Consider the following 22270-nt stretch of genomic DNA (forward strand, 5'->3'; position numbering starts at 1 on the left):
GGGCTGGTGCCCGTCCTCCAGGTAGAACGAGCCCGAGTCCTGGTCACCGTGTCCCGAGATGAGAGTCTCAGCTCCGCCGCCCCACCCTGCGCGGGCCGGGCCCCCCGACAGCGCCGGGGTGTCCCCGCGGCCGGTCCCCGCGCCCGCAGACCTCGCGGCGGCGGCGGGGCCGGAGCTCGGCCGCCCTCTGCTGGGAGAAGTGTGAAGTGCAGCCTCAGGTCGGGAGGGCCCCTCCCCACGGTCCCATCCAGCTTGCAATCTGCGCGGAGTCACTGAAAACACAAACGCGGCAAGACTGGGACAGGGGGTGCAGGCGGGTCTTCGGAGGAATGGCCCTCGTGGGAGAGCGGGAGAGCGGGAGAAGCTGAGATATCCTGAGACGGGGACGTTTGTCCAGTATGTGCAGCGTGCTGGGTGCAGGGAGGGCGTGGGAGGCAGAGGAGCAGACGTGGGCCCGGCTCCCCTAGGAGCCGACGCATCCTGAGATGCGACCAGGGAGGCCGCAAGCCTGGGGTGGGAGCAGCCCGGTGGGATGGGGACGGTAGCGCATGGGGCTTCAGGCTATGGGACGCGTGTCAGTGCGGAGCATACAGGCCTTGTATCTGTTTCTGGCGTCAGCTTCGAACGAAAGAAATTTATTCTCTCAGAGGAAATTTATTCTGGAGGCCAGAAGTTCAAAATCCAGGTGTCCGGAGTGTCACTAGGCTCCTTCTGAAGGCTTCGGGGGAGAATCTGCCTCCTAGGCTCTGGGGTTCCCTGAAATCTTTGGCGTCTTGACTTGTAGAGACATGGCTCCAATCTCTGCCCCCACCCCCCACCCCCCGCAAATCTGGTCACATGGCCACCTTCCCCACATCTGTGTCCCTTCTCCTAGTCTTATAAGGACACAAGTCATATTTGATTATATCTACAAAGTTGCTGTTTCCAAATAAAGTCACCTTCATGGGTTACTGGGGTTAGGACTTGGATTTACCTTGGGGGCAGGGGTTACTGTACCTGATTCATCCACATGGGGCATATCAGGCAGGCAGGAGGGAGCCTGGGCTGCACTGCAGAGGCAGAGAGGATGTGGGGAGATCTAATCTAATCCTAGAGGTGCTGGGCAGGCAGGAGCCAGGCTTGAAGACAGGCTTTGGGAGGTGGGGGCTCTGATTCTAGAAAGGGCATCAGGGCATTTCTGCTTCCCCTCCTGGGAACTGGACTGGAGAACTTTCGGGGGGTTTGATCAACCTATTTATTTTTAATTGATTGATTGCTTTACAATATTCATTTCTGCCAGACATCAACATGAATTAGCCGTAGGTGTATATATGTCCCCTCCCTCCCACCTCCCGCCCGTTCCCACGCCTCTGGGTTGTTGCAGAGCCCTGGTTTAAGTTCCCAGAGTCATACAGCAAATTCCCACTGGCTGTCTATTTTCCGTGTGGTAGTGTACATGCTTCCACGCTCCTTCTCCATTCATCTCACCGCCTCCTTCCTCGCCCCCACCCTAGTCTGTTCTCTGGGTCTGCGTCTCCAGTGCTGCCCTGCGAATAGGTTCACAGGGCAACGTTTTTTTATTCTCAGTACTTTTTTTTTTTTAAAAGCTCCACTTTTGATCTAGTTAGAAGAGTAATTCACGGTCACTGGGGAAAAAAAAAATCAGTGCTGTATAGGGTAAAAAAGATTTTCAAAATCACAGGAACCTCAGCACCCAGTAAGAACTGCATGTAAATAGATGCATATGTTTGTATGTAAATACTTGTGATGACGTTGTTTATGGTGAGACTCATGCCACATAGCCGACCTTTCTGCAGCTGAGACTTCTGCCAGCACTTTATAAATTTTAGTGCTATAGATTCTTTTTAAGAAGGCTATTCCTAGCTCAAACTTTGATCCACAGTTAGCATCAGTGTTGCCCCTGCAAGTGGCAGGTGCTTTGCTTACGTGCCCCCGAAGATGAGGAAGGTCCCATCTCACCAGGGGAGCCCAGGTGGGTGTTGGGGGAGGCCACAGAGAGGAGACCCAACGAGGCCAAAGAAGGAGAACCATTCCTGGAAGGAACCTGTGGCTGAGGGAGGGGGTGATATTAATACTTCAAGTGCAATGTGCCTAGAGAAGACAGGGATATTCAGGCTAGCTAAGAATAATCCCCCGATTTCAGATTTGGGTGAGGTGCTGCACGCAGTCAATACAGGAAGTAATGATGCTTACAAACCAGTTTCTCTTGAAAAGTTCCCAGTTGTGAGTCCAGGATTATAGCAGCCCAGGGTCTTTCACAGAAATAGAAATTTTAGAACTTGTCGGTGCACCAGACATCTTGCGTTGAAGTTATCACAGACTCCAAGTCAGGCCTTCAGATAGTCCAGAAATAAGAAAGCAACAATGGGAAGATTTCAGCAGTGTTAATTTTTACAACTTACACCCTATCGGCTTCTGAAAAGGGTTTGAGGCTGCTCCCAATAAAAGACATGGAAGCACAATAAGGTCGCTAAGATGGAAATAGAAAGCTGGAAACTCATGCAGGAGGAAGAAGGTGATAACATTGCTATGACTCAAGGTTGAACTTGGTGCCAAGCATCTGGGCAGCTAAAGCAAAGATGGAAACACGCAGCCTGGCGGAAGTTTCATTGTCTGGGTGGAGAAAATAAAGTCGCAGTCGGTGTATTAGTTCTCAAAGGGACACAAGGGCATCTCCAGTCCTGTGTTCATTTGGTGACAGCGACAAGGGCCTCTGCAGCCTGAGGGCAGAGGGTGACTTCAGCGCTCGGCTCCAGGAGGGCCTGGCTTGGAGGGGGGCCCACCTGGCCCTGGGTCTTTCTCTGGGTCTTCCCAGAGAAGCCTGCCCCACAGGTATTCATGCCCCTGGGGCTAGGAGGGTGCCGGGTGTCGTCTGGTTGTCCACACACGTGTGCAAGCAAGGCCCTGGCAGTGCAAGGTGAGGCCAGGGCTGAGCGGAGAGCAGGAGCCGCCCTGGGTCAGGCCAAGGTCTCTTCCTCCATCCATCCTCCGTGGTCTAAAGAGCCATCTTCTCCACCACCACCCGCCTCCCAAGTAAACCGGCGGTACTCAAAGGCGGGGCTCTTGATTTAATCACCATCGTGTCCCCCGGGACCTACCAGGCACTTAATGATTGTGCTTCATGTGAACGAACGATTGAAAGGAAATGCCAGTTTCAGAACGTCCCAAACTCCGAAAACCCCACAGACACCCCATTGCTTAGAGGTGGTATCCCAGCTTCTCAGGGGTCAGCCAAGGCCTTTTATAAGCAGACTCACTTCCCTCTCGGCCAGGCCTTCCCCAAGTCCGCCTTCCTGGGTCCTCCTTACCCAGCTTACAGCACCCCCCACCCCTTCCAGGCTGTTCTCCCAGGTCTGTGGGGGAAGGACTCAGGTCAGGCTGACATTACTGTGACCTTGTCTCCCTCCCCAGGAAACAGCTTGGGGGCTGAGATGGGTCAGACATGTCCAGGTGCCCACTGTCCATTTCTGAAGGACTCCCTTGCGTTTGTGGGGGTCTGTGTCCCCCGGGGGCAGGGAGCAGAGGTGCCCGTCCCACGCCTGCTGCCTGGGCGAGAGCCAAGGTCCTGCCTGGGAAGTGAATCGGTGGTGACGAGAGAGGCGGGGAGACACAGGGTGGGCCTCAGATGGTGACTGCCCAGGCGACGGGTTTTTCTCAGTTGGGTGAAAGCTGAGTCAGGGGTGCCCGAGAAGGTTGTTTAGCAAAGATGCTCTCCTGTGACAGACACCTTTTGTCCCCAGAGCCATCCTCAGAGGTAGACACTAACAGGGCCATGGTTCTCAGGTGGTGGTCCCCGAACCAGTGGGGTCAGTGACCCCGGGAACTTGTTAGAAAAGGCAGATTCTCGGCCCACCCCGCACCAGCCATGGACACCCAACCTGTGGTTTCTCAGTGATCGGGTGCTTCTCGTGCGGGGCTGATGGAGGTTTGAGAACCAGGGTGCCTGCAGAGCTCTGAGGGGCAGGAGCCCTCCTTTCTGCAGGGTCCCTGGGGTGAACCTGGGGTGTCGCGTCTCCTCTGTCCCCCACTTAGAGGCCTGGTGGTCTGAGCGCTCAGGGATGCGCCGGGGTGAAGGGGACCATTCCGTGCAGTGTCTGGCTCACCAGCAGGTGTGGCCTCCGAAGGCCAGGCCCGAGGGGCCCCACGAGGTGCGCAGGGTCAGGAGGCCCAGGGCTCGGGAGCAGCCTGCATATGGTGGGGTGCAGAGGGGTGCGTGGGGAGCGGGGAGGCGGAGCTCACGACTGACACAGATCTTCTGGCTGCCTCCACAGCACGGGTGGGGTGCTCCGGGCCGGATCGCCGCCTCAAGCATTTAACCCTCCCAACATGGACGGGGGAGTTTCTCTACCCGCTTTAGAGGTGGAGACAGCGGGCCTCGGCATGTCATTTGCTTACAGTCATCCCATTTTGTCAGTGGAGGGCCTGGGTTTGGGGTTAAGGCCAGGGAGGCTGGGGAGCCTGGGAGGGTGAGGAGGAGAAGGAAGGGACTCAGACCTCCCCTTCCCGCTCCGAGTGCGATGTGAAGACATCTATAAAGGTTTATAATGAGGTTTGCTGCAGAGATGTTCGCTGGCCCGTCACGGTACTGCAGACACGCTCCCTAACTGACCCTGCACAGGGACTCGGGTTGGGAACTGATCCCCCAGGCCAGGAAGGCCGCTTGCAGCTGGGGAAAGAGCGCTGGGCTGAGCTCATGGCCTTGCCAGGGTCAAGAGCACAGGCCTTAGGAGAGCAGGCCGCTGAGGACAAATCAAGCCCTCTTCAGACAGAAGAGAAGGTGCTGGCAGACTGTTACAGGCGCCACTTGAGAAGAAGTGACAACTGAGCAGATCCCTGGGCCACAGGTCCTTGTTCAGGGAGAGGAAAGGGCTAGGGCTGGGGCTGGCGTGAGGTGCCTGGGAAGCTCGCCGAGTCTCCCCGGGAGAACCTGGCTGCTCCCGGGCTGAAGCACCCAGAGAAACTTCCTCGGAACCCCCAGAACTAGGGACACCCACCCCCAGCCTTGACCTTCTGCCAGCCACGAGGTCAGGAGGACTCCCCCGGTTGGAGTGAGTGCTCCTCCAGTTTTGGGGAGGAGGACCTGGAAGGCCAGCAGCTGGAGAAGGTGTTGGGGCATCAGAAGACGGAGGCCAAGAGGGACTGGGGGAGGAGAAGGGCGGCTTGGGTGCTGCTGGGGAGCTGGAGGCGCTTCGTCTTTATCGGGAGCACCTCACATTACCAGGTGCTGTTTAGGAACGTCTCCCGCGGCAGACCACACACACACGGGCGCTCAGAGCTCCCTGCCTCCTCCTCCTGTTTGTTCGCTTTCGGCTGCACTGGGCCTGCGTTGCTTGGCTCAGGCTTTCTCTAGTGGTATATTTGAACAAATGAATATATGACCAAGATGTGCTGGTCATATATTGTGCTGGTGAATGCTTTTCTCTCGTGAAAAAGTGCCCTGTTCTGTAGTGCTGACTGATACTTGTGATATTAATACTCTCAGCATGGCTGATTTCAGCTACCAGTCTGATGATAATTAAACTTTGGAGTTAGAGAGACATACCCACCGGCCTCACTTTGCAGGCCAGCTCCAGCAGAGCACTGATGGGTAATTTCACAACCCAGTTCGTTAAATTTATTGGTTATTAGGTGATTGTATGCAGTATTTGAAGAGCCTTTGTGTTGTTAACTTAGCATTTAAACACTAGTTTACTTAGGGCTTCCCTGGTGGCTCAGACAGTAAAGAAGCCACCTGCAATGCGGGAGACCTGGGTTCAATCCCTGGGTGGGGAAGATCCCCTGGAGAAGGGCATGGCAACCCACTCCAGCACTCTTGTCTAGAGAATCCCGTAGCCAGGGGAACCTGGCCATCTACAGTCCATGGGGTCACAAAGAGTCGGACACGACTGAACGACTAAACGTAATCTCTAGTTGCAGGGAGCGGGAGCTGCTCTCTAGTTCCTGCGTGCGGGCTTTTCACTGCAGTGACTTCTTTTGTTTCGGGGCATGAGCTCTGGGTGAGTGGGCTCAGTAGTTGTGGCACACAGGCTTAGTTACTCCGAGGCATGTGGGATCTTCCCGGACCAGGGATCGAACCTATGTTGCCGGCGTTGGCAGGCGGGTTCTTAACCACTGGACCACCAGGGAAACCTTGCCTCCACTTAGCTCAGGGATGCTGCCACCCAGCCCTGGGCCTGCCCTGTCACTGATCACCACTGGATGTGACCGATGACCAGAGCGGGTGGCATAGTTCCTGGGGTACTAAGAGCAGGTGATTTAGAAGTTTGGAACCACAGAGAATAATGTCATTGCATGCGGCCAGAACAGTTCAGGGCCCGTAATACTGTCAGCCTGTGGTGGATTTGAGAGAATGGTTTTTAATCTCAGTCCTTAAAGCCCAGGCACGGAGTGCGGCATGACACGCTGATGCCGGAAGGGCTGATATTAACCTGCCAGCCCGAACCTGTCTAACACGCCCCGCACCTCTGTCACACACAACCCAGGGAGACCAGCTGACCCGCGGGCTTGTCATGCTGGCTAATTAGCGTGTGATGGCCCACGGCTCAGAACGATTTAGCGACAAGTGTAAAAGTCAGGTGAACTGCCGAAGCTTACATCAGAGGCGCAAGTTGGGTGGATTAGGGAGAATTACTGGACCCCTTTCCAGGGCACACCAGGCTCACAGGGAGATGGGCGGTGGGCTGGTTTCTGCCCAGCTGCTTCAGTGGGCAGTGCTGCGCTTGTGTCCAAGCCCACGTTGCTCTGTGCCCTTCCTGCTCTCAGGACTCTCAGAACTTGCCCTCGGGCTCTGGCTGCAAAATAAAATTCTCTGCCCCAGACAGGAGGAAGGCGCCTTGTTTCTAGATGACGTTGCCAGCGAACGGGAAGAGTGAGGCTTCTAAAGTGAAGTGAGAAGTCGCAGGGATCTTTTTGCTTTTGAGATGGTTTGTCTTCAGGGAGAATGCTCCCCAGTCACACCTCTGGGAGCCTGACCAGGTGCTACCCAGCCAGACTGGACACGAGGTCACCCCGAGTGACACTTGGGCTTCCAGGCCTTTCTTCCTCTGTCCCTTCCTGCAATTCAGAGCTGGTGAAGACATTAGTATCTTGCTTTTTAATTTTTCATCTCTGGACTGTCTCGTCCTAGGACTGGGAGTTGGAAACCCCAGCAAGGGCCCAGGATCTGCTTCAGAAACTGGTTGGTCGTCAGTTTCTGAGGTGCTCGTCTTTTCTCATGTTGGTGGCTGAGTAAATGTGGGTGAGAAGGCAGGTGTCCGCTTCTTCGGGAGCTGGACGTGTAGGCCCTGGACTCGTGGGCCCCCTTCCGGGCGAGGAAGGCCTCCTCCTCCCCGCCTCTCTCTCTGCTTCATCCCGGCCTCCGTCTTTCCCCTACTTCCTTCCTCTTTGCTTCCTGCCTTTGCTTCCTTTCTCCCACTTCCTCCTTCCCTCACATCCTATATTCACTAAGGGCTTAAGAAACTCCACAAGGATGAATACATGCCTTGCTATCAGGGATATAAATGTCTCTCCAGCGTCCCCTGACCCTGTGTTTTTTAACTAGCCTTTCCCTCCCTGCTCCTTCGGTCATAACCTGGACCGTTGAGAAGTTGAAGCAGATGCTCTCCTGCAAAGATTCTGGACGCTACCCACAACTCATTATCAGTAGACGTATCAGAGACATCACACCTGGACAGGTCCCATTCTCTGCACAAGGTATGTGTGGAGGCACAGGGGAACCTGGGCTCTGTTGAGTTAGAGCCCGACCTGCAGGGCGACGTGCCACCCGCCTCCAACTTGAGATGAGCCCGGATAAAACTTGTGGGGTGCTTCCTTCTAGATTCACAAAAACATGGCCTTTGGTAATTAATCCTGGTGACACCAACACAGGGATCCCGCCTGCCCTGCATTCTTAGCCCCCATGGTGGAGCCTGTCTCATCCTTTAGTGTCGAAGAAAAGTCTCCCTTTAAACAGGGAGTTGGAAGACTTGCTAAAGTGCTGTTTCTACAGATATTTTACTACCATCATGCGTAGTGAGACTACGAAAAAGAGAATCACGGCTGGCGTAAGAGAAGCTCAGAGTGCAGGGTTTCCTCACTTATTTTTTGACAAGGTCTGATTTTACCTTTGTATGAGATTTACTACTAGAATTTGGGCTTCCCTAGTGGCTCAGATGGCAGAGAATCTGCTTGCAAGGCAGGAGGTCCGGGTTTGACCCCTGATCAGGAAGATCCCCTGGAGAAGGAAATGGCAACCCACTCCAGTATTCTTATCTGGAGAATTCCATGGATAGAGGAGCCTGGTGGACTACAGTCCATAGGGTTATAATTCTTGTTTTTGTGACAAGGTCTTATTTTTCCCTTTGCATGAGATTTACTACTAGAATTTAGTTTTTTAACCTCTATCCCAGCCGAAGGATCTCTAATTAGCTGTGGCCACTGCGACTGAAGGGCAATGAAAGGATACAGGGAAAGGTGGTGGCGGCGGTGCTGGCCTGTCACTGCTCAGTAGTGTCCCGGTGGTCCAGGTGAGGCTGTCCACCCTTCGGGTTTCCCTCAGCGTAGCAAGCAGAGGCAAACAGACCCGACAAGGACAGCTGGAGAAGGCAACGGTAGGAATAGAAGGAAACGCCTCCCATCACCCAGGTTGGCAGAGCCAAGGGGACTCTGCAGAGTTTGGCAGAGCACGTTAAACCCAAGCTTTCACGCTAGTTTTGTCCACTTGTCCTTCTCACGCGGTGGGCCCTCGTGCCGGAGCTCCCGGCAGCGCCCCGGCTGTGTCCTCTGGCGTTGTGTTCTCTGTCAGGCTGCAGACCTACATTCCCCTTCAGCCCCAGTGTCGGGCGGCATGAAGGTGAATTTGGAGGGTTTTCAGGTAAGCGGGTAGAAGGTGTTCTACAAACATGTTAAGCTTCCTCAGTCTGCCTGATGTAGGTTCTTAGAGGAGTCTTATTGAAAATGGCTTTTACCCTTCTGTCAAAGAACATTTATATAGAATTTTTTTTTTTTTTTTACTATGGTTTTCTTTTTTAGTTAAGTGATCTTGCCTCACCAAAGGCAAAAGGTGTCACCTAGCTTATGTAAAAATAGAAATTAAGGTCCTGAATCACTCCGATACTTGGGCAGAAAAGTTGAACTCTGTGTGCGTCCTGGTAACTGTACTATTATAATTTTCTCCAAAACTGAGTTATCTGCCCGCAGATGAAATCTGCCATCAGCCTCACTCGCTGTTACAGATTAATGTCACTGCTTGTGGGAGACGCTGCCTTCCCTTCCAGACTCACAGAAGCACAGCTTTGATAATTAATCCTGATAACACCAACACAGAGACCGACATACCTGACATCGTACTCAAGTGACTCGCAGAAAGGAAAAACGTCTCACTTGAACATGGTAAAATACTATGAAAATGTATATTTTGCTAGCTTTCATGGGAGAAAATTTGTATTTTCCCTGGCTGATTTTCATTTGGACTTAAGTGTTTGTTTTGAAGGCCATACAGAAGTGAACCTGGGAGAGATTAAATTTTGCCCCCAGTGAAGTCACTAAATTCAGTGGATTTTAATTACTTCTGTCCCCCTGGGCTTTCCCCACCCCACTTCATTTCTCAGACGTTCCCTGTAGGTTGCAAGGATTAATTTGCAAGCCGGGTCCCACACTATCCATGAGACGAAGCAGAATGTACGACAGGCGAGGTGATCGGGGGCCGCCCTTTGAGCGCCTGAGGTAGGTTTTTCCCCGTGCCAGCCTGTGTTGGTGCAGATGGAGTGGGGTCACCCGCGGCCACGCCTCAGCTCCGCGGGGCCCAGGCGGCGGCGGCTCACTCGCTCTGCTGTTTCTTATAGAACCCAGCCGCTGGGCAGCCTGTGAGGCAGGGCCTGTGACCCATTTTTCATTCCCAGTTTGTTCACAAACCACATTTTCTTGACTCTGAAAATAACAGCAGCCCATGGATATGTCTTTACAAGGCAGCTAGAACTTACCAGAATACGTGTTTTTTTTTTTATCCTGGCACGAATCCCGAGGTCTTGGAAGCCGCCCCTCCCTGCCTGTCGCATTTTCCTCTGTATGTTCTGCACTGCTTTCTCTAATAGCTCTTTTGGCGCGCAGGGTCTAAATGTAAAGCTTAACGCTCAAGCAGGGTGCACAGCACTCTTAACGGGAGCCGCCTTAACGCTGGCTTGCACGTGAAATGGAAATGGCTGGTGTTACCCACCCTTTACAGAGTTTCTAGTGCTCAGCCTCCATGAAATGGATTGCTTATGGGGAGATAATGTCTGTTCTATTCCTTTTTAAGTCTGTGAAAAATGTCATCCTGGTTAATAGGGTGATTAAAACTCTTTATGCTCCGGGAGATAAATGTGATTATGTTTGTCATACTCTACCCGAGAACAGACAGCAGAGGAGGCACACTTGAAATTCCATAACATTTCCTCTCTTCCATATCCAGGAACATTCAGAACTCAGTACACAGATGGTACTTCACATAAAGAATAACATTATCTGTTAAACATTTTTCCTTTCCATTAACCAGTTTAACAATATGCCTCTGGTATAAATGGAATAGACAAATGACTACATCTTCTGATATCTGAGTTCTGACTGCAGGAGAAAACCACTTTACTCATACTGCTTCCTTTTAACTTTCGTCTCTGTTACTTTATTTTTACTTTGAAGATGCAGCTGGAGCCTCTTGGTGCCTGTCCCCATCAGCCTCTCTGCAGCCGGTGATTCACCATCACCTATGGGAGTCCCCCGCTACCCCTCGTATGGGAAGGGCTGTGTAAACGCAGGCATGTAAATGTTGGTTCCTTTAGGCCTCCGCGCGCGCCCACCAGCCACCCAGGCTGAGACTCTCAAAAGGGACAAAACCTGCTCAGTTTTCCTCCCGTCTTTGCTTCCTTCATTTCATTCAAAGACTAGAGGTATTTTGTTGCAGAGATTTAGTTAAAAATGAAAGGTGGGTGAAGAGTTTTTGCTACTTTACATACCCTGATAAATTTCACAATCCTTTTTAAAAAAGTCTTGGATTTTAAACAGGTTACATATGAATCCCAGACGCTGATTACACCTGTTTAATTAACAATACTGCAATTTTAACAGGGTAAGATAGTCCAGAGAAAAATGTTAATTATGTACTTGACATTTCATTTAAACTTTTTCTTAAAACTAAAGGTTTCATTATAAGAGATAAATTTCAAATGTACTTTATTAAACTGATTGCTAATTAGAGCCTAAGCAATTATAAAGAAAATACACAATGATATTCAACCAGAGGTTATTTTTCTGGACATACTGACATAGTAAACGTTTCTTTAAAAAATTTTAATTCACCTGGAGACTCAATACTCAGGCAGGTACATTTCTGGTTAAAAATAGTTGTTAAGATAGGTGATAATTGGTCTATTTTAATATTGACAACTGAGATAAAACTACAAACTGCCAGGCAGTGTTTAGGGGCCCAGAATCAACTTGTCAAAAAAGGACATTTTATACACAGAGTATCATTGTTTTTGCATGATTATCCTTTCAGGTTATCACAATCTGTTACTGGCGGCTTATCTAAGAAGGTACAGGTTTACAGGGCCTTAAAGTGATACCTAGCGCACACACCACAGCGCGCGTTCAGGGCAGCAGCGCCACGCCACTGCCTGAAGGGCGGGACTCTTCCAGGAGCGAGTCCTCCGCGCTCTGACAGCCACATGCTGACAAGCAAGTCTGCTAAAACTTATTAACTAGACACACTGAGGTACCACTTTCTGTTTATAAAGATTTTCCATCATACATAATTATTTTCTTCAGGTAGAAAACGTGGCTTTCAACTTTTACAGGCATGGAAGTATTTCCCCTGGGATTTCCTTCACCTAGAGAAGGTACCCATGTGGTTATTTTTAAAGAGTCTTCCTAACTTTTCAAACTTTGCTAACCCTAACCCCCTCCCCCTCCTGTGAACATAACCAGATCAGCTGTAAAGGAGCAGCACCCAGTCATGACGGCAGGCTTCTGTGAGGACGCTGAACGCCGTCCATCCCAGAGGCTCAGTCAGCAACTGCGTGTTCCTGAGGAGAGCTGACTCGAGTCCCTTCGGGGCTGCGGCAGCTCCAAAGCCAGCCTTCCCCGCAGCACTCGTCCAGACTTCATCCACCATGCTCCTCTCATTTGGATCTCAGTGCTTCCTCCCACTCAACGGCCGACTCAGAGTTCTTGGGAATTGCTGGAAATATCGACTGCATTTTATTTCGAAAGTCTTTCATCTGAAAGATGAAAAAAAATCAGTCATCAAATGTTAAAAGATGGGGAAAAGAGCAAAAATTAGAGATGGACCCCGTTGCTGACTGACTGATACGCCATTGCTGTGGGTACCAAGCAAAAGAAGACCAACAAAAGGAAAGACTGTCCTTGCTGCCTTGGAAGACAGCGAGACAGACCTCATTTCTTCCTAGTTTAAGTCTGCTGCTGCTGCTAAGTCGCTTCAGTCGTGTCTGACTCTGTGCGACCCCATCCAGGCTCCCTGTCCCTGGATTCTCCAGGCAAGAACACTGGAGCGGGTTGCCATTTCCTCCTCCAATGCATGAAAGTGAAAAGTCAAAGTGAAGTCGCTCAGTCGTGTCGGACTCTTAGCGACCCCATGGACTGCAGCCTACCAGGCTCCTCCATCCACGGGATTTTCCAGGCGAGAGTACTGGAGTGGGGTGCCAAGTCTACTGGGACTTAAATAACAAAACTCTAAGTCTGAAAGGTAACATGCTCTCTATCATCAACCCTCAATGACATTTACTTCCTACCAGAAGACAGCCTATGTTGTTGACCTTCATATGTAAAGATGCACTTGAGAATGGGATGTCCATCTAAATACATGAATCTGCTGAGGCTATGCAAACCTAGAAGAATTTGGGGGTCAGAAGGAAGGAGTGGGGAGAAGAAACTTCAGTCGCTCAGTCGTTTCTGACTTTGCAACCCCATGAATCGCAGCATGCCAGGCCTCCCTGTCCATCACCAACTCCCGGAGTTCACCCAAACTCACGTCTGTCGAGTCAGTGATGCCATCCAGCCATCTCATCCTCTGTCGTCTCCTTCTCCTCCTGCCCCCAATCCCTCCCAGCGTCAGGGTCTTTTCCAATGAATCAACGCTTCGCATGAGGTGGCCAAAGTATTGGAGTTTCAGCTTTAGCATCAGTCCTTCCAGTGAACACCCAGGACTGATCTCCTTTAGGATGGACTGGTTGGATCTCCTTGCAGTCCAAGGGACTCTCAGGAGTCTTCTCCAACACCACAGTTCAAAAGCATCAATTCTTCGGCGCTCAGCTTTCTTCACAGTCGAATTCTCACATCCATACATGACCACTGGAAAAAGCATAGCCTTGACTAGACTTGACTAGATGGACCTTTGTTGGCAAAGTAACGTCTCTGCTTTTGAATATGCTATCTAGGTTGGTCATAACTTTCCTTCCAAGGAGTAAGCGTCTTTTAATTTCATGGCTGCAGTCACCATTTGCAGTGATTTTGGAGCCCAAAAAAATAAAGTCTGACACTGTTTCCATGTTTCCCCATCTATTTCCCATGAAGTGGTGGGACCAGATGCCATGATCTTAGTTTTCTGAATGTTGAGCTTTAAGCCTTTTTCACTCTTACTTTCTTCAAGAGGCTCCTTAGTTCCTCTTCACTTTCTGCCATAAGGGTTAAGGAGGAATCAATGAACAGCAGATAGAGTAGAATGTTCTTATGCACCGACAGTGTTGAGGAATCTACGTAAAGGTGTTCCCGGCAGACAGTAACCTGGAATCACACACCTGGAGCAGGAGTTTGGGGGATCCTGACATGCAGGGTCAAGTCCACCTCTGCACACGGCCCGAGGGCAGGGACACTAATTTACAGGAGGTGGGTAGTCTTTACCATAGGTGACGCTAGCTCCACACCTATTCATTCTTCACACCTAGCTGGTCCTGTTCTGAAGACACTACTCCAGAAGCACGGGAGCACAGAGCTGCAGTCTTCCTGTCAGCCACACCCCAACTGGGCTTCCCCAGTGGCTAGGCGGCAAAGATCCTGTTTGCAATGCAAGAGACTCTAGTTCGATCCCTGGGTCAGGAAGATCCCCTGGAGAAGAAAACGGCTATCCACTCCAGTATTCTTGCCTGGAGGACCCCATGGACAGAGGAGCCTGGCGTGCTACAGTCCATGGGGTCACAAAGAGTCAGACACGGCTGAGCAACTGAACAACAACTCAACCATTATTTCTCGAGGATACACATCTCCTCAAACTGAAGCAGCCTGGATTCACAGCAACATGTGAGTCATTTCTTGGAGTGACTGTCTGAGAGTCAGCTAGTATTTTTTTCCGTTAATGTTGATGCTTACTTAATTTCAATCAGAAGCTGAACCCTTGTGCTGTTTCCCAATTCAGGAGGTGCATCCCCTTCGGGACTTGTCAATTCCAAGGCATTTACTCCAGTCATGGTAGCACCGCCGTTAGCACAGACCCTGGTATCAAGTAGACCTCTCTGTTCAAAGCCCAACTCACCTGCTTGGGGAGCCTGCTTACTCTCGCTAAGGGGCAGATTTCATGTGTGCAGGATGGAGATACTCGCCGGCTTACAGAGTTGAGAGGACTGAGGTAACGCACAGAAAGGCACAGCTGGTGGTGCTCAGTGTACCTTAGCTGTTGTCACTGCAGCAGCTTCAAAATACGGTGTTCCAGGAACAGAGCTCATGTGGATGTAAGCATTATGGTATGTTTGTCAAAAGCATTAATTTACAGTCACATCATGGTTTAAGTATTCTGATACCTGAAGACACATAAGGTTATCTATCATAAGAGGTCTGTAGGTCCAGGACCGCCCTCTCCACGTCTGGGTCCCAGACACCAGTCTTGACACACACACCCCATGGTATTTATGTCTCCCCCCAACCCCCTCTTCCATGCAGCTCTCTAGTTTGTACTGTGATGAACCCTGCATGAAAGGTTTCCAGCTAAAGGCAGTACTCTGTCCCTGGGCGTCGGGGGGACGACTGGAAGAAGTTCTCTAAATAGAGAGTCCTGACAGTCGGGCCGTCAGAGTCACAGGGGATCACCGTTGGGCTGGGGGCAGGGATGCTAAATGTCTAGGGTGGCCCACAAAAAGAGCTGTTTTGTCCAGAACGCCCAAGAGTGCCCCCTTGAAGGGCCTTGCAGACTTTCTCGGTGGAAAGGCACCTCTGGCCAGGGTTTGCAATGTGCTGCTTGGTTTTTTCCTGTCGCCTCTCTCGTGGAACATCTGTTACAGCCAAGCCTAATGACAGGGTTTTCTGGTGGGGTATCAGCCACCAAGACATGAACAGAATCATCTACCGTCCCGCCTTCTCGGGGAGATGGAAGGAGGTCAGTCGCTGCGAAGGCGGAGGCAGGAATGTGGTTAGGGTTAGGTTGTGCTCCCATTTCCTCTTCTTGGCCCATTCTTTTTTCTTTGATCTGATTTCCCAAGGATGATTTACTTGTTCCCAGGATCGTAAGTGAGAAACTGAACCATTAGAAGGAATCATATCTGAAAAACAGCCAACTAGGAACAGACAGGCTTCCGAGCCCAGTGAAGGGAGGGAGACAAGTGGGATACAGAGCACCATGTGGCCCTGTATTTACAGCCGTGGAGGAGTCCAGCCAACACAGCGGAGCAGAAAGACCTGAGCACACCTCCCAGGAGCACACCAGCGTCACAACTACCTGCAGAACCAGCACCGATGAAAAGACTGGAACTGCCAGAGAGGACCTGTTACCACAAACGACGCGAAGAAGGGCCCACAACAGGACGCGGGGCATGGTGGGCCGGTAATACGGTTAAGCCTCGCATCCCCAGGTGGCTGACCCACAGAACCAATACTCTGCACAGGCTCTCCCAGAGAAGCGGGAGTTCTGGCCCCATGCCAGGTTCTGTAGCCTGGGGGTCCTTCACCAGAAGGCAAGTCCCCGGGGAATCTGGCTTTGAAGGCCAGTGGGGCTTCATTTCAGGCATCCCAGAGGACTGGGGAAATAGAGACTTCATTCCTAAAGGATGTACACAGCATCTCACAGACTCCAGGATCCAGGATAAAAGCAGTCATTTGACAGGAGCCTGGTCAGCCTAGCTGCTGGTCTTGGAGCATCCCCTGGAGAGCTAGGGGGCCACTGCGGCTCACAGTGGGGCACAGACACGGGGCAGCCATTCTTGGGAGCTCCCTCTACCACTAGACACTGGTACTGGTGGCGCCAGCGTGGGACCCTCCCTGTAGCTCCTCAGCGCCAAGACCTGACCCACTGCTGGGATACCTCAGGCCAGGCGAGCCCCAACCCCCGGCAGGCAGGCTGCCTTAAGACCTCCGGAGCCCAGTCGCCTCATTTAGACACAGCCCTGTCCACCAGAGGGTCCAGGACCCCGCTCCACCCATCAGTGGGCAGGCACCGGCCCCTGAGTCCCCTGGACCCAGCCCTGCCGTCCAGGAAGCCTGATCTTGCCTCCAGACCAGCCGCCTCCACCAGGGGCAGGCACCAGATGCAGGAACACTACAGTCGCGCAGCCTGTGGAGCCCGTCTCCCCAGCACTAGGCCAGCCCAACTGAGTCAGGAACCATCTCCCCTGCCTCCCCAACCCGCCCAGGGACCCAACAGCAGCCCTGAGACCCATAATCAGACCCAGGGCCAGTTCTGCCTGCCAGCAGAGCAAGCACTGAGTCAGGAACCGTCTCCCCTGCCTCCCCCACCCCACCAGGGGTCTGACAGCAGCCCTGAGACCCTCGGCCCTGTAACCAGACTCCAGGGCCGGCTCCGCCTGCCAGCAGAGCGAGCACTGAGTCAGGAACCGTCTCCCCTGCCTCCCCGACCCCACCAGGGGTCTGACAGCAGCCCTGAGACCCCCGCCTGCCGGCAGAGCGAGCACTGAGTCCAAGACCTGGTTTCACCCTGCAATGGGCAGACAGCAGCCCCAGAATCTTCTAGACTCTGACTCCACACGCCAGTACTAGCCCCAGGGCCCCCTGAGGTTCTGCAGTCAGCTGCCTCGTGACCCGGCCCAGCAGCTGGCAGCTTCCACACAAGGGTCTGGCAACCAACTGGACCGGAGGCCAACCAAAACAGTACAGTACTGACACAAAAACAGACACGCAGATACTGGGACAGAAGAGCCTAGAGAGACACCCATGCAACGGTCACTCAATCTGCAACACAGGAGGCGAAAACAGAATGGAGAAAAGACAGCCTCTTCAGTAAGTGCTGCTGGGAAAAACCGGACAAGTGAAAGAATGAAATTAGAACATTCTCTAACACCATACACAAAAACTTAAAAATGGGTTAAAGACCTAAATGTAAGATTGGAAACTATAAAACTCCTAGAGGAAAACATAAGCAGAACATTCTTTGACATAAATCACAGCAATACATTTTTAAACCTGTCTCCTAAAGCAAAGGAAATGAAAGCAAAAATAAATGAGACCTAATTAAACTTAAAAGGTTTTGTACAACAAAGGAAACAATCAACAAATAAAAAGACAACCTACTGAATGGGAGAAATGATATGACTGACGCAGGGTTAATATCCAACAAATATAAACAGCTCATACAGCTCATAATTTACAAAATCAAACAACCCAATTAAACATGGACAGACGACATGAATAGACATTTTTTCAGAGAGGACATGCAGATGGCCAACAGGCTCATGAAAAGATGCTCAAGACCCCTGATCATCAGGGAAATGCAGATCAAAACTACACTGAGGTAACAACTCAGACCTGTCAGAATGGCTGTCTTCAAAAAGAACAGACATAACCAATGTTGGCGAGAATGTGGAGGAAAGGGAACAGCTGTACACTGCTGGTGTAATCCGGCAAACTGGGGTAGGCACTGGGGTAGGCACTGTGGGACACAGTATGGAGGCTTCTCAGAAAACTGAGAACAGAACTACTGTCGACCCAGCAACTCCACTCCTGGGAATGTATCCAAAAAGCACTAATTCAAACATACAGACAGCCCAGTGCTCGTTTAGCAGCATTATTTACGATTGCCAAGATACGGAAGCAACCTAAGTCTCCATCAACAGATGATCGGATGAAGACAATGTGGTATGTATACGCTGTGATCAGCCGTAAAAAGGAATGAAAGTTTGCCACTTGCAACAACGTGGACGGACTTGGGGGGTCTTATGCTAAGTGAAATAAATCCAACGGGGAAAGACAAATACTGTACAATCTCACTTACGTGTGGAATCTAAAAATATACAACAGACTAGTGAATATAACAACAACAAAAGAAAACAGACTCAAAGATACAGAGAACAAACCAGCGGTTACCACTGGGATAAGGGAAGGGGGAGGGGCAATGTAAGGGTAAGGGATTAAGACAAACAAACCACGGGTGTAAAATAAGCTACAAGGATATACTGTACAACACGGTGTTTGGTCAGTATTTTATAACTATAAATGGAGTATAACCTTTCAAATTATGAACCACTATTTTGTATTCCTGTTACTTATATAATATGGTGTATCACCTACACTTCACTGAAAAAGCCTTTTATTTTTTTTTTTTTTTAAATTTTATTTTATTTTTAAACTTCACATAATTGTATTAGTTTTGCCAAACATCAAAGTGAATCCACCACAGGTATACATGTGTTCCCCATCCTGAACCCTCCTCCCTCCTCCCTCCCCGTAACAGCTGTGGAAATGGAAACCCAGCATCTCCTTATAATCAGGGCCTCAAGTCACTTTCAGCAGAAAGGCTCACAGAAAGTTTCTAAGCTTGTACTATTCATAGTACATGGATAGTTAAATGAAGACCTTTAGTTTTTTCCGCCTGTTTCAATTTCTGATATGCAGATCAGAGGTGTCGGTCCTCTCTGTGATACTCTATCACAGGTCAACAGAACATTCCTCTGCTTAAAAATGTGCTTGACAAAAGACTTAGGGACTGAGTACATTTAAGCAAATTATAAAGTAAATATACTGAGTTCCAAGATAATAATTACAGCTATTGCCACAAAACCATCTCCTACCCTAACACCAGAGAAGTCTGGCGAAGACAGGGCATATTGGGGACCTGAGTGTCCATCCAGCAACTCAGTCTCACTCTGAAGCATTTTCTAGACTCTGGGATTCTTCCTGCAGTCCTCCTTATCCCTCTTCCTCTCTGACCAAGAATAATTTCTCTCTGGTTACAGACCACAAGCCTACCCTTCTAAACAGGGCCACACTGCATACTGCCCAACTCCAGGATGCTCTCCTCAAAGACTGGGACACGAACGGCACTGCTGGGCAGTGAGCCCACTCCTCCAAGAACCTCATCCTTGAGTCCCAGTGTTTGTGTCCAACAGTGCTAGGCTGTAATATCATCAGAAAGTAGCAATCTCTTCAACAGTACGTGAACTGTGAACTTCTAGATGTTCAAGCTAGATTTAGAAAAGGCAGAGGAACCAGAGATCAAATTGCCAACATCTGTTGGATCATGGAAAAAGCAAGAGAGTTCCAGAAAAATGTTTACGTCTGCTTTATTAACTATGCCAAAGCCTTTGACTGTATGGACCACAACAAACTCTGGAAAATTCTTAAAGAGACGAGAATACCAGACCACCTGACCTGCCTCCTGAAAAATCTGTATGCAGGTCAGGAAGCAAAAGTTAGAACTGGACATGGAACAACAGACTGGTTCCAAATAGGGAAAAGAGTACATCAAGGCTGTATATTGTCACCCTGCTTATTTAACTTATATGCAGAGTATATCATGAGAAATGCTGGGCTGGAAGAAGCACAAGCTGGAATCAAGATCGCTGGAGAAATATCAATAACCTCAGATATCCAGATGACACCACCCTTATGGCAGAAAGTGAAGAAGAACTAAAGAGCCTCTTGATGAAAGTGAAAGAGGGGAGTGAAAAAGCTGACTTAAAACTCAACATTCAGAAAACTAAGATCATGGCATCTGGTCCCATCACTTCATGGCAAATAGATGGGGAAACAGTGGCAGACTTTATTTTGGGGGGCTCCAAAATCACTGCAGATTGTGACTGCAACCATGAAATTAAAAGATGCTTGTTTCTTGGAAGAAAAGCTATGACCAACCTAGACAGAATATAAAAAAGCAGAGACATTACTTTGCCAACAAAGGTCTATCTAGTCAAATCTACAGTTTTTCCAGTAGTCATGTATGGATGTGAGAGTTGGATTATAAAGAAAGCTGAGCACCAAAGAACTGATGCTTTTGAACTGTGGTGCTGGAGAAGACTCTTGAGAGTCCCTTGGACTGCAAGGAGATCCAACCAGTCCATCCTAAAGGAGATCAGTCCTGAATATTCATTGGAAGGACTGATGCTGAAGCTGAAACTCCAATACTTTGGCCACCTGATGTGAACAACTGACTCATTGAAAAAGACCTTGATGCTGGGAAAGATTGAAGGCGGGAGGAGAAGAGGACAATAGAGGACAAGATGGTTGGATGGTATCACTGACTCAATGGACATGAGTTTAAGTAAACTCCAGAAGTTGGTGATGGACAGGGAGGCCTGGCGTGCTGCAGTCCATGGGGTTGCAAAGACTCGGACATGACTAAGCGACTGAACTGAGTAGTCTCTAAGGCAGCAGTTCTCAGAGTATTATGACAGTAGGAAAATGATTACAAGGAATTTGTCACTAATACGGATTTTCTGATTGATATTCTAGGTTTAGAATAGATTCAAGATTATGCCTCCAATAATGTTACTACTCACACTCACACTGCAACAGCTTTTTGGAAGGGCGATGTAGCCAGTATGCCAGGAGTGAACCATGGGATATTACTACACATTTACCGTGTCTGTCTTGGCAAGGAAAAGAACAACATGAAAACTTTCGGTGTTACATATAGTGTGCTGAAGAATTACTTAAAAGCTGAGGCTATGTCCCCAATTTAATGAATCTGAGAAAACCCTTACAGCATCTAATAAATAGACAGCTAGTGGAATTAAGCGCTCCAAGTTTTAAAATGTCTTTGCCATTGTATAGCTCATTTAGCTTCAATTTTCTCACTTGCAGGTACAGGATGGCTGCCAGCCTCGGTGCTAAGGTTAGAATAATGAAGCTTTATAGGACCAACTGATGAGAAAGCCTTTGGATATATCAATAATTACAGTGCCAACAGGAATTCTGAAGAACCTGGAAATTCAGCTTCTTCATAAAACCGAGTAAGACTATAAATGTTGCCTGAACAACAATAATGTCTGCCATTCAAGATCACCTATGTGCCAGACTCACCAAGCAGGAGGCTTTTATGTAGCCTTCACAATTCTGGCAGAAATGAAGACCACCACTTTATATATGAGAAACCAGAGGTCAAAGAGGTTAACCCACCCATGGTGATCTGATTTGTAAGTACAACTGCCTCACTGACATCCAGGCTCTTTCCCCATACCACTCTAGTTCTGCGACCTGGAAAGACCTCTACAACTTCTACTCATGTGCCCGCTTTCCCTAAAAATGACTTAGCTTGAAATATGTACTTCTTGCAGTGGTGACCATGTTATACAGAATGCTAAGATGATGCTGTGAAAGTGCTGCACTCGATATGCCAGCAAATTTGGAAAACTTAGCACTGGTCACAGGACTGGAAAAGGTCAGTTTTTATTCCAATCCCAAAGAAGGGCAATACCAAAGAATGCTCAAACTACCACACAATTGCACTCATTTTACATGCTAGCAAGGTAATGCTCAAAATCCGTCAAACTAGGCTTCAGCAGTACATGGACTAAGAACTTCAAGATGTACAAGCTGGATTTAAAAGTGCAGAGAACTGGATGGGAGGGGAGTATGGGGGAAACTGGATACATGTGTATGTATGGCTAAGTCCCTTCACTGTTCACCTGAAATTATCACAACATTGTTAATTGGCTATACCCCAATACCTAATGTTTTTGGTGTTAATAATAATAAAAATTCCCGTGGCATTTTTCAAAAAAGAAAAAAAGAGCAGAGGAACCAGAGATCAAATTGCCAACATCCGCTGGATCATAGAAAAAAACAAAGGAATTCCAGAAAAACATTTACTTCTGCTTCATTGATTACACTAAAGCCTTTGACTCTGTTGGATCACAACAAACTGTGGAAAATTCTTAAAGAGATGGGAATACCAGATCGCCTTACCTACCTCGTGAAAAACCTGTATGCAGGTCAAAAACCAACAGTCAGAACCAGACATGAACAATGGACTGGTTCAAAATTGGGAAAGGAGTATATCAAGGCTGTATATTGTCACCCTGCTTGTTTAACTTACATGTAGAGTACATCATTCGAAATGCTGGGATGGATGAATCACAAGCTGAAA

The 22270-nt window shown here is 49.5% G+C and overlaps 1 protein-coding gene and 1 long non-coding RNA gene across 2 annotated transcripts in view; one reads left to right on the top strand and one right to left on the bottom strand.

Moving 5' to 3' along the window:
- The first annotated feature begins 234 nt into the window (after positions 1-234).
- On the top strand, positions 235-11926 carry LOC113898613. Its single transcript, XR_003512687.1, has 3 exons — positions 235-396; positions 9213-9369; positions 9601-11926. It is a non-coding gene; the product is annotated as an uncharacterized LOC113898613 (long non-coding RNA).
- The window catches only part of TMEM242 (transmembrane protein 242), a 41845-nt gene continuing 30611 nt past the window's right edge, over positions 11037-22270 (bottom strand). Inside the window, exon 4 of the mRNA XM_027551926.1 lies at positions 11037-12230. Within this exon, the coding sequence (XP_027407727.1) occupies positions 12132-12230 (99 nt within the window). The 3' untranslated portion in view covers positions 11037-12131. The remainder of the gene's footprint in view (positions 12231-22270) is intronic.

Source organism: Bos indicus x Bos taurus, chromosome 9 (assembly GCF_003369695.1).
Source record: "Bos indicus x Bos taurus breed Angus x Brahman F1 hybrid chromosome 9, Bos_hybrid_MaternalHap_v2.0, whole genome shotgun sequence".
Lineage (NCBI taxonomy): Eukaryota > Metazoa > Chordata > Mammalia > Artiodactyla > Bovidae > Bos > Bos indicus x Bos taurus.